Source organism: Glycine max, chromosome 7 (assembly GCF_000004515.6).
Source record: "Glycine max cultivar Williams 82 chromosome 7, Glycine_max_v4.0, whole genome shotgun sequence".
Taxonomy (NCBI): domain Eukaryota; kingdom Viridiplantae; phylum Streptophyta; class Magnoliopsida; order Fabales; family Fabaceae; genus Glycine; species Glycine max.
This window is the reverse complement of record NC_038243.2, coordinates 18,253,216-18,264,968: the sequence shown is the minus strand read 5'-3', so window position 1 is coordinate 18,264,968 and position 11,753 is coordinate 18,253,216. Positions and strand designations below refer to the sequence as shown.

The window sequence follows — 11,753 nt, the reverse complement described above, 5'->3', positions numbered from 1 at the left end:
CACGTTTTTGTATTAAACAAGTGTAAAATAATTCTTATTTTAAATTTAATCTCAATTAACCATACTCAACTTTTATGAATAACTGGAAGGGCATAAGAGAAAAAGATTTATCCACCTTCTGCTTATGATCTCATAACTGAGAAGTGCATGTTTAGATATTGTTGAGAGAACTTAGAAAGTATTTTTACTTCTAAAGCAATAATTTTTTTCCTTTTTTTTAATTTCATGTTTGGAATTTGAAAATGTACATTAAAATTTCTAAAAGTACGTTTTTACTTTAGATTCAAACATAGCTTAAGGAAGTAACTTATTAGGTGTCATTGTGTAGCTAATATTCACCATGAATAGCCAACAGTATGAAAGAACATTAAGCCAACGGAGAGACGCCAAAATGGAGGCTTTTTCTTCCTACACCCAACATTTGTTCTTGTACACCTAGCATTTAGGGTGAAAAATCAAAAACATTCTTACGTATAACCTATAGGGATTGTCAATCCGTAAGGCCATGGACCTCTATAGCAAGGTTGGCGGTGACAACCATGCCCACTCCCTCCCCCTCCCTAACCAACGCCATCACGAGGATCTCAATAGCCTTGCGCAACTTCAGCATGGCGATGCCACTGGGCGAGACTAGAGGGAAGGCGATGCCATGAAGGAGGTGGTGGTGCTGCGGCACGTTGGAGGTTGGAGCGAAGGGCGATGTGGTGGCAAGGAGGTGGTGGTGGTGCAACGCGGAGGAGATGGTGTAGCAGAGTTGGTGAGGTGGAGGTGGAGTAGGTAATGGCCTTATGGATTCGCCATTACGGATTGCGAATTCATATGAAAGATTCATACATATTGCAATTCGTATGATTCTTACTCCGTAAGAATCATATGTATGTTTTTAAAAAGGGGTAATTTTAGAAAAAAAATTAAAAAATTGTTGGGTGTAAAAAATGAAGTTAGATGCGCAAAGTAATTCCCCAAAATGGATAAATAAACTTGAAAGTTGAAACCCTCTTATATCTGAAACGTCCAATGGCTCCTGCTCACCCACAGTATTTGCCTTTGTAGTTATTACATGCTATGATCTTGTCTTTTTTCTCTAACTAACTATCTTTAATCATCTCTCCACATGTCACTAATTGTCAAAATGTTTTGATCTTTTTTCTTATTTTTCTCCCCTTACATTTTTCTCCCCTTGCATTTGTTCGTTTCCTAATTAGTTTGAATTTTGTGTTTATCAGTTGCACATATTAGAACTTGAACGGATATTACTAATGTTATGTAACTTCAAATTTTATCGGTTATGGTTTAATAATTCCTTGATCCAATGGTTAGAATTGTTATTATTTGTCAAGGCATAATGTAAAATGACAAATAGAATTTGGAGTTATATGATATTAATGGTATCTGTTTAAGTTCTAATATGTGCAAAAAATTCAAGCCAACAAGAAGGCACACAAATGCAAGGAGAAAAAAATAAGAAAAGGATAAAAATATTTGACAATTATTAGCATAGAGAGAGATGGTTAAAGACAATTAGTTAGAGAAAAAGACAAGATCATAGCATGCAAAAAGAGGGAGCAACCTTACTGTGATTAAGCTCCAAATAAAATTGTCTTTTGAGAAAGATATATGTGTGAAAGTTAAAAATAAAAATGGATCCAACTTTTTTTTACCTGCTATGTGTGAAATTAAACTTCCATAGGTCTATTTATTTTTAATTATATTTCCACAACTATACAAATGAATTTCAAAAAACATATTTTCAAAATGTGTAACAAATAAACTTCCATAAATTTAATTCTAAAATATAAAAAAAACTTTTGAAAGTTTAATTCTGAAATAAACAAATAGAATAAGAAAATTTAAATTCGGGAACAATAAAACTACACTCACTAATAAGGACATTATTATAAAAAATGAGATGTGTAAATAGGAAAAAAAAATTACAAAAAGAAATCACCTGAAACTTTACGGCAACAACTTGCCATGGTTTACACAATCTCTTGAATATGTTAATTTTTCGATGATCTGCTGCTGCAAAGCAATGTCTCCATGTCAAAGTTGGTTTTTTTTTTCTCTGTTAATGATTAGAGCATCTCGAACCATAGAACCTCATTTAGGTTTTTAAAATCTCTTAAGTGAACTTTTTCGTTGACACATAAGTTTTAAGATAATTTATTAATTTTCACTCCAATGATAAAAGTTTTTAACTTTATTTTTAATTAAAATCTATATACTTTCCTCCCTCTTTCTATGCAGAAAGTTTGTTCTATACTTTTCTTTGGGGCAAAGCATTGGTATTAGGCAGTTGCCCCCTCTTTTCCTCTTTCCCTATATAGTTAACGATAGTTATAAGATCATCTTTAACGGTGGTTTTTGTAAGGATTCTTAAGTCAAGAATTGGTTTTTTTTTCTCCCATTGAAGATGATTGAAATGGCATTCAAGTATAGAACTGGTTCTTCTATAAAAACCTATAAGAATAAAGTCTTTGTCAAATTGTTTAGAAAATCAACTTAGAAGGAGGGAGGAACATAAACAGATTTTAATTAAAAAAATTAAGAACTTTTAGCATTGAAGTTTAAAATAACATATTATTGTCTCAAAACTTATATATCAACAAAGAATTCACTTAAGAGAAGTTAAGTACCCAAATAAGATTATATGATTGGAGATGCTCTTATAAAAGAATTAGTTATACAATTAGATGTCACTTCAACCATCTCTAATGGAAAAAATAAAATAAAAACTAATTCTTAACTTAAGAACCTATATAAGAACCACTGTTAAAGATGGTCATATACCTATTGTTAACTGTACATGGAAAGAAAAAAAAAGAGGAGAAAAACTACTTATACAATTGGAGAATAGATCCTCTCGAGTAAAATGATACAATATTTGTAACAACTTAATTATTGGTCAATATAAAAACTTAAACTGTACACTTGGTCACAACAATTTTTTTTATAATATTCATAATTAAAATACTGCACCAAACTCTCCTCTTGCTAAACCAAAATTAAGCATAATTCCAATTATCAATTATGTGTTTTCTTAATAAAGAACAAGTTATAAGAGAAACCACAAGCATTAAAAAAAATGCGTCGAGCAAACGTATCATGAAGACATGAATGATTCAATTAACACCTATAGGCAAAAGACACCACCACCACTACATCCACTCTATCCCCCACCCCACCACCACACACAAGCAGAATACAAGATGCATCCTACTAGGAAAATACAACATTCCCAAATCACATAAAACTCTTGTTACTATTCAAAAAGCGGCACTACTACATAAAGAAGTTGCATGCCAAATGACAGCAACTATTTGCACTTCAAATTTAAAGAAAAAAAATACTTGTGGTTCTCATATAATTTGTTCTTCATAAAAAAACACAAAATTGATAATTGGAGTTATACTAACTTTTTTTAGCAAGAGAATTTGATGCAGTATTATAATTATGAATATTATAAAAAATTAATATGGTCACATCTATAGTCCAAGTCTTACATTGATCAATGATCAATAATTAAGTTACTTCTCTAAATATTGTATCATTTTACTGCAGAAAATGTACACTCATAACGATGTTTGACCCCAGAAGAAAGCATAGAACAGACTTTCAGCAGAGAATCTAAGTGGATTAGACGGTCCTTATAATAAAGGGGTGTAGTGTTGTGTTGGCAACATGCAGAGTTTTTTACCTTTATAAAACTTACTTTTAAACGCTCTAGTAACAACTAGCGCGTCCATTAATTATTTTCATGTGTCACCGCCAAGAAAATAAAATATCTAGTAATGTAACGTTGTCTGAATAAAAAGGTTTGAATAGAGGTCATGCGTTATTAATATAACAAACCGTTATATATCAGATAATATAACTAGTACTATTCATGTGCATCAACATATGTCAAAAGAAACTGAGGTGCATTAACAAAATGCAGAACTAAAATGCATGACAGCAACGGTTGGAGTCAAAATGATGTAATTACATTTTAGGATATTACCCTTTTCACCATGCAAAGTAATTCTTTTTAATTTTATTTGTAAGAGTATAATATAGTTATTGCTCTCTTAATAGTCTCAATTTGCATATTTTCAAAAAGTGAAAAATTCTGGCTTGCTTGCTTAGTGGTGTGGTAGCATAAGATTCTTTATTCACCCTTACAGCCTGCCAGATCAAAAAATCTGTGTCACTTCTCTATCTTACTTGGCTTCATTTCTGCACTTCTCTGTCTTACTTGTCATGAAATCAATAGTGTAAACTAAGATGGCACCTTAAGGTAGCATGGCCTTTCCATGTGTCACCATGTCAATTGATTAATCCTTGCACCAAGTATGAATCCAAAAACCCAAATCCCAAATACCAACACCCCCCCACCATAATTGAGCACCTTCACATGAATGAACAACCAACCCCACACCACAACTCATCAAAATCCTCAACCACAACTCATCCCCTCTTCCACATTATGTATTTCACCACACTTCTTTAGCATTAACACCTGCCTCCAAAACCAAGCATGTGCCGACAAATTGCACCGAAACCAGTCCCAACGCCCATTATTTCTATCATCTCTCTGTTTCCCTAACTGAACACCGCTCACTCTGTTTTGTTCCAAATGACTCTGTTTTTGCCATTAGGCTTCCCTTCTAAGCCCCATCCAAACAATGCTTCCACCCTAAGCAAACCAACAAGTTCCCATAACCAATTGCAAGAAACCCATTTTCCCAAGAACCCCTTTGAAACACATGTTCTAAGCACCACCTCCAACCATATTCTCCATTTTCCTTCCTCTATCCCCCTCTCTCTCTCCTGAATACATAGATGACTGATGCAAATGCTGCTTCATTTGAGGCATTTCTCCAAGGGTGGATGGTGCGCCAAAGAGGTTACCTTGACGAGCTTCTCTCAGCTCAGCAACACTATCAGGAGATGCAGGATGATGATGATGTGAGGCAATTAATCAACAGGGTAATCTGCCACTATGGACAATACTTTGAAGAGAAATCAAAGATTGCCCACCAAAATGTTCTTCTTGTTTTCTCACCACCATGGTTCAGTTCATTGGAAAGAACCTTTCTTTGGGTTGGGGGGTTCAAGCCAGGAGTGTCTTTTCAGGTTGTGAACACAGCTTTGGAGGATTTGTCAGAAGAACAAAAGGAGAGGTTGAGTCTGCTGAACCAAGAGACCAAGGTGAAGGAGAGAGCCCTCAATGATGAGTTGGCCAAGCTTCATGAGAGTGTGGCAGCTCCACCGCTAGTGGACATGGCAAGGAGCCATGGGAGGGTGTGTTTCAGCAGGTCCTTCATGGCAGAGGAGGGCTCTTCTGTTCCAAGCACTTTCAGAGAGACATTGGAGAATCTTGTGGCCAATGCAGATGCTTTAAGGACAAACACATCTTTGAAGATTTTTCAGGTACTGAGACCTGCTCAGATTGTCTCATTCTTGGTTGCTGTGGCTGAGCTTCAGATCAGGATCAGGTCTTGGGGTTTGGACAAGGATTCTCAGAATGGAGGCCAAGGGTGAAAAGTCAATCATGGGAATATGAAGGCTTTTTATGTAAGGTGCTTTCGGTTTTTGTCTTTTGGGAACTGCTTTGAGTTGGAGGATGGATACATGCATAGGCCTTAAGCCTTTTAGCATCATGATGGTGGATGATGTGCATTGGGCAGTGAGCATGTTCAGCATTTGATGGTAATGCTGTTTCTCTCTACCTGAAGTTTCTTTAATGAGCAATCAACAATGGTGAACAAAACAAGGCCATGCAATGCATGCTTTTATCTAGAGGCTAAAGCATCAATATATTTGTACCTCTGATATAGAGGCAAGCACTCATGGATCTCTTCACTCAAGCAGCTACCCCAGATTTCAATTGGTTGCTATATTTACCATAGTAAGTAGGTAGTAGATACCTAAGGATTATTTTATTTTTCTTTTGTGATATTAAGACATGTTTTCTAGTGAAGAACTTGGATGGATGTATAGGATGTGGAACCTTGAAAATTACTTTTTCAACATCCCACACACTTTGACATTGCATCAAAGTAGGTTTCTCCCTAAGGGGTCTTTTTGGCCCTTTCCTCAACACAGGGGGTTCATAAGTTCATTCACACAGCAAGAGCAGGACAATAACTAATGCTAAAGCAGCAGTTTCAAACATTCAGCATCTACAAGTTATCAGAAGTGAAAGCGTGGATATGGACTGGAAGAATATCTCAAGATCATTAATTTTCATTTCCCTGCTTTGTTATTAACACATTTGTATAATTATTTAATGCTTATGGATTGTTATTCGATTCATATTATTATAAATACATAAACCAACGAAGTCTATTAGTCCATAGAGGAACACATTTTACACTTTCACAGCCTACTTTTCTGAGCAACCGACTTAAAGCTGGCAAAACCAGTAACTTCCCTGCCTGTAACCAAGGTGTTGATGTCATACGTGCCTTCGAAGGTGTAGATAGGTTCTATGTCACAGAATGCCTGCAAAATTAGAGAAGAAAGACAGAAAACACGTGAGGAAACAAAATAATATTTCTGTCCCAACAAAAAAGTGCTAATAATATGTCTAGTAGTAATTGCATTTTATTTAAGTTTAATTATAGACTACTAAATCCTTCACTAACAAATCAAATAAAACAAGGACCAAAGGACTTCTTTATGGTGTGACGAGGGACTTGAATACTTTGTATAACAAAGTTATATGATATTATGAGGCAGTTTGCGTGTAGTCATGATATATTGAGGACTAGGGATGCCACTTGCATGAGGTATGATTTAAGCCTTGGTATTTGTATCGTACTTTGAATACTTTGTATAATAAATTTATGGTGTGACGAGGGACTTGAATACTGTGTAATATAATAAATTTATGCATTTTAACTTTTTTGAAAAAATTAGATAAAAAAAGCTTTTATAAAAATTAAGAGCATGAGCTAATTTTTAATTCATTTTTATTTTCTTTTTTTATAAATCAAATTCATTCTTGGGCCTATTGGTGAGGGAGTTAGAAATATATCCTAAAAATCCATTTAAAATTGCCCCATTTTAATCTAGATCCAACAGGAGGTTTAACAAAATAAATTTCAAATAAGAAATTAGGCATGAGAACCTTTGCCACTAGAAAATCAGCCAAAATTCCATTGCCACCAAGCAATTCTCTCCCCAAGGCAGCTGTTTCTCTTGCCCTCAGGGTAATCCACGACTGAAATATGGTTAACAATTTATCATCAATTATCTACGTCAATTAACAACAACAAAGTAGCCAACATAAAGCTTTTATTACATGGCGAGATTTTCTTTTATTTTGTGAATAGGTGGTTAGGAATTACCTTCCCCAAGCTAGCATGACCTGGAGTCATTTTACCACTCTCGTACAACTTGCACAGACGCCAACCAACAAGAATCATTGCTTGAATGTTACCTAGCATTTGAACAAGTTTTTGTTGACTGATTTGGAAAGCTGCTAATGGTGCTCCAAATTGCTTCCTCTCCTTTAGGTACCTAGCAAAGATAACAAACACACATTTCAATTCACTTTAGAATAATGATTAGCAGTGAAAGTTTTAGTTGAAGTATACTAGCATGCTATCTAAGAATACCTATGACACATATCATAGATGCCCATTGATAAACCAATAGGTTGCCAAGCAACCATTACACGTGAAACAGCAAGTACCTGTTTTGAGATATAGCTAAAACAAATAAGCAACATGTAATTAAATAGACAAAATACAAAATTACAACAAGTTAACTTATATGTTTGACCAGTCTAATATACATCTCAAAAATTAAACCGTGCATATAATCTACAACTCTTTAAATTGGAGCAAGAATTTGATGAAGACAATTATAGACTAATACAATGAAATGAAAAAAAAAAATTAGACTGTACTTGCTTTCAAAAGCAGATATGACCTCATTTACCAAAAAAAGTGATGTGCCCCTAAAGGAAAATAATGTAAAAGTAACATGCATTAGAGTAACATATTCAATAGGATGAAACTGCATTTGCTTTCTAATGCACTAGCCATTGAAGCTAGCTTCAAAAGGACACATGAACCTAGATTGATTAATGCTCTACTATTTCATCAGGTAATATAAGTTATATAAAAACCAAGAGTAATACCATCATTTATTTATTATTGAAATGATGAAATCACATTCTTGAAATAACAGCAGAGACAAGTATCATACTAATTCTACCTTGTTTGTATCCTGAAAAGAATTTACTCCTTCTATTCTGTCATCATCAGGGACAAAAACTTTCCTCATAACTATGTCTCCGTTTTGTACGATCCTAAGTCCAATTTTATTCTCCATTTTTGTTACTGTTAATCCTGGTGCATCCTTTTTGACAATATATCTGAAATAACAGGTACCAAAAAAATGTAAACAAAAAGAGTACTTGTGAAACCGGACACAAGAGGAGCAACAAAATATAAAGCATGAGAGAAAATGTGTATGAAAAATAATCTAGAATTCTGAATGTCTCAATATAATGTTTTCTTAGCTTATATTCTTCACTTTGATATGGTGTTAATGATGTTAATATTTGCATTCGTTTCCTCTTTTCTATTTTCTTTCAGGGTGCAAGGCTAGAGTATAAGGCAATCAATGAAAATTCATGGATGTTTGGATCTCCATGACCTATAAATGAGATGGAATACTATTAGTTCATTTATTGGCATCTTAGATATTGAACAATAACAGGAGTAAGTAAACCTATGGCTCACCCATTTATTTGATTCGTTGTCGTATTCCTAGCAAAGATAACCAACAAATCAGCAAACGTACTGTTTCCTATCCATCTCTTTTGGCCATCAAGGATCCAACCACCTCCCACCTGATAATTTCAATGCAAAGTAGGAATACATTATTGAACATTGGAACAATTGACACAGTGAAATATGTCTGATTAAAAAGACTGAGTCAAATACAACTGGTAGATAAGATGCATAAGGCATTGGAGCTTTGTTGCTGTGGTCTTCAGAGCACTGGCATCACTTCCATAGTCAGGTTCAGTCAAGGCCTGATAAAAATAAAAATAAAAAACCTCTTTTAAGAGTGGTACTTAAGCAAAATGATAAAAATCATTCAAATCCAAGGAAGGTAATTTACCCAACATGCTATAGTTTTCATTTGAGCCAAAGAAGGCAAATACTTTTGCTTCTGAGCTTCAGACCCACATAATGCTATACTTGATGGTCAATCAAAGACATTAAATTTCAGGAAATATGAATAACTAATAGCAAAAAGGTTACCATTCAGAGATTTATTAATAATAAAGAAAAGATATTACCAATAGTGAGCATTGCCAAGGAAGAATGAACCAAATAGAAAGTTGAACAGCTTGCATCAACTCTAGCAACTTCTGCTGTAGCAACAGCACTTCCAGTTATGGAAAGACCAGGACAACCATAACCCTGAGAATCAGTCAAAGCTAGGTAAGAACTCCTTTTGCAGTGTCTTACACCTAACTAAGACTCTAAGAAGCAATATATGTAAATAGAGAACCTTAATTGTGCCACCAGCAATACGCAGGGCAGCAAACTTTGGGATAACATGAAATGGGAATTCAGCCTTCTCCCAGTACTGATAAAATATTATGAGATTGAGTGTCGGGAGAATTAAAAATAATAAAATAAAATAAAAGGTAACCCCTCCACTACTCACCCTAAAAAACCGTAGCAAACATCAAATTTGTTATTTTCCAATCTAAATTGAAGTTTCGCCACAGTAATCTATGTTGATCCCATGCAAAGCTTTACCACAGTAATCTATGTTGAAGTGCTCCAACAATGAATATATGAGTAAATATATAATTTGGTTTCTATGTTATTTTCCAATCTAAATTGAAGTTTTACCACAATAATCTATGATGATCCAATGCAAAGCTTTAGAATACATATTATCAAGAAAAAAAACTCAAAGTCTGATTAAAGAGCAGTACTAAACTAAGCACATATTAGGATAACTGTTGCACCTCTTCCAAAAGTATGTTTAGACTGACAGATATAGGACATGTTTTAAAAACCATTCCATTCTGGAAGTACTTTTAGGTGTTGAATGTACTTTTGGATAAGGATATTCTTTATATTGTTTATTTTGAATGTACTTTTGAAAGGGGTGAAGGTGAACAGCAATCCTAACATAGCTTATAAAGAGTACACTCAGAATGGTTATCCAATTATAAGGAATTACAGCTGAGTATTTTCCTATTTCTGTTTTTTTTATATGACAATAAGCAAGAAAGAGAAGAGAAACATGCCTCAGTCATTATAGGAGCAATTTCTTTTTCCATACACTCTCTCACTTTGTTCCTCACGGCCTGCTCCTCCGGTTTCAACAAGTCATTGAAATGAAAATAATCCGAAGCTGAACTTCCCAACAATATTCAACACACATACAAACATATCTCGTTAAGAATAATAATAAGATCGATAGAAAATTGGATGAGTTCATATTTATTATTCATTACATTTATTATTCATTATATGTAAATATAAATGTGAAGACTTCCAAAAAAAATGTCATTATGAATTAATGTTAGTTACCACAAGGAGGAAAATTAGAGGCTGGAGTGGCTTGTGGAAAAGCCACAGAAACATCAAGTGCTGGCAAATTAAAATACGAAGGCATCTTCATATTCGCATTATTATCTGTGACATGAGAATCAAATCAGAGCACAATTGGTGATTAGAAATAATTAAAGTGTAGCAATATTTTGCAAATCATATGATAATCACGGAAAAAAAACCAAAAAATGAAAGAAAAAAAAAAGGATATTGGGAGGGAAAAGAGAAAAGAGACCTTGATTGTGGCGAGTCATGTTTGCAAGAGTTTTTCAGTTTTTTTGCTGTGTGTGGAAAGTGGAAACCAAAGTTAAAAGGAAATTGGAAGTTGATAGGAGAAACCAAAAAGTAACACGATATATATATATATATATATATATATATATATATATATATATATATATATATATATATATATATATATATAAGAGATTTGACCAACTAATTTAATTGTACATTGTCCAATTCTTTTCATGACAATTTAAAATTCAATAAATTGGCTGGGTCATCTTTAAATTATCTTATACTCCATTTTTTCTAATTATGCGACATAATTTATTGATTTATGTTTATTAAAAAAGTTGATTATTTTAATTATTAATATTAAATTTGTCTATAATTATAATAATTTTTTAAATTTATCTATTTAGAACATATTTATCTTCTTCATTTTCCATAAGATAGTCAATAAATAATTAATGCACAAAATAACTGAAATAAAATATTATAAAAAGGATAAAAATTCAAAAATTATATTTTATAAATAAGGACAGATGAAGCATATAAATTAGTCTTTTTATAAATATTCTTATTTATGAGACATTTTTTTTAAGTTCAATAAATAATAGATAAAATAAAATATAATAGATAATTAAAACACTTGAAAAAATAATAACAATATGTCTCATTAATCATAGGAATAATTTTGCAAAACATATGAATTTAGGATACAATTTAAAAATAAATTATACAGGATTCAATCAATCAACCTAATTTGATTCTAACGGACAATCATCAATTCTAACGACATGCTTTCTATCCATGTAGAGAAAAATTTAAAGATGAATAAAACCTCATTGTGTTCTCATACTCAAAATCATGATAAAAACTAAATGTGGGAGCCTACGTGGATGAGCCATTATGGAACCATGAGAAGATTGATTGTATGATCTTCCA

The 11,753-nt window shown here is 33.2% G+C and overlaps 2 protein-coding genes across 2 annotated transcripts; one reads left to right on the top strand and one right to left on the bottom strand.

Moving 5' to 3' along the window:
* The first annotated feature begins 4,821 nt into the window (after nucleotides 1-4,821).
* On the top strand, nucleotides 4,822-5,523 carry LOC100780874 (protein RESPONSE TO ABA AND SALT 1). The gene has a single exon (XM_041017504.1). The coding sequence runs from the start codon at nucleotides 4,822-4,824 to the stop codon at nucleotides 5,521-5,523; it is 702 nt and encodes a 233-aa protein (XP_040873438.1).
* An 808-nt stretch (nucleotides 5,524-6,331) lies between these two features.
* On the bottom strand, nucleotides 6,332-10,923 carry LOC100784451 (acyl-coenzyme A oxidase 4, peroxisomal). Its single transcript, XM_014778020.3, has 13 exons — nucleotides 10,816-10,923; nucleotides 10,560-10,664; nucleotides 10,274-10,380; nucleotides 9,520-9,597; nucleotides 9,305-9,428; nucleotides 9,124-9,197; nucleotides 8,977-9,034; nucleotides 8,739-8,850; nucleotides 8,209-8,368; nucleotides 7,605-7,681; nucleotides 7,335-7,506; nucleotides 7,115-7,207; nucleotides 6,332-6,486 (listed from the first exon to the last, which is right to left on the bottom strand). The coding sequence occupies exons 1-13, from the start codon at nucleotides 10,832-10,834 to the stop codon at nucleotides 6,361-6,363; spliced, it is 1,305 nt and encodes a 434-aa protein (XP_014633506.1). The 5' UTR covers nucleotides 10,835-10,923; the 3' UTR covers nucleotides 6,332-6,360.
* Between the last annotated feature and the right edge of the window lie 830 nt (nucleotides 10,924-11,753).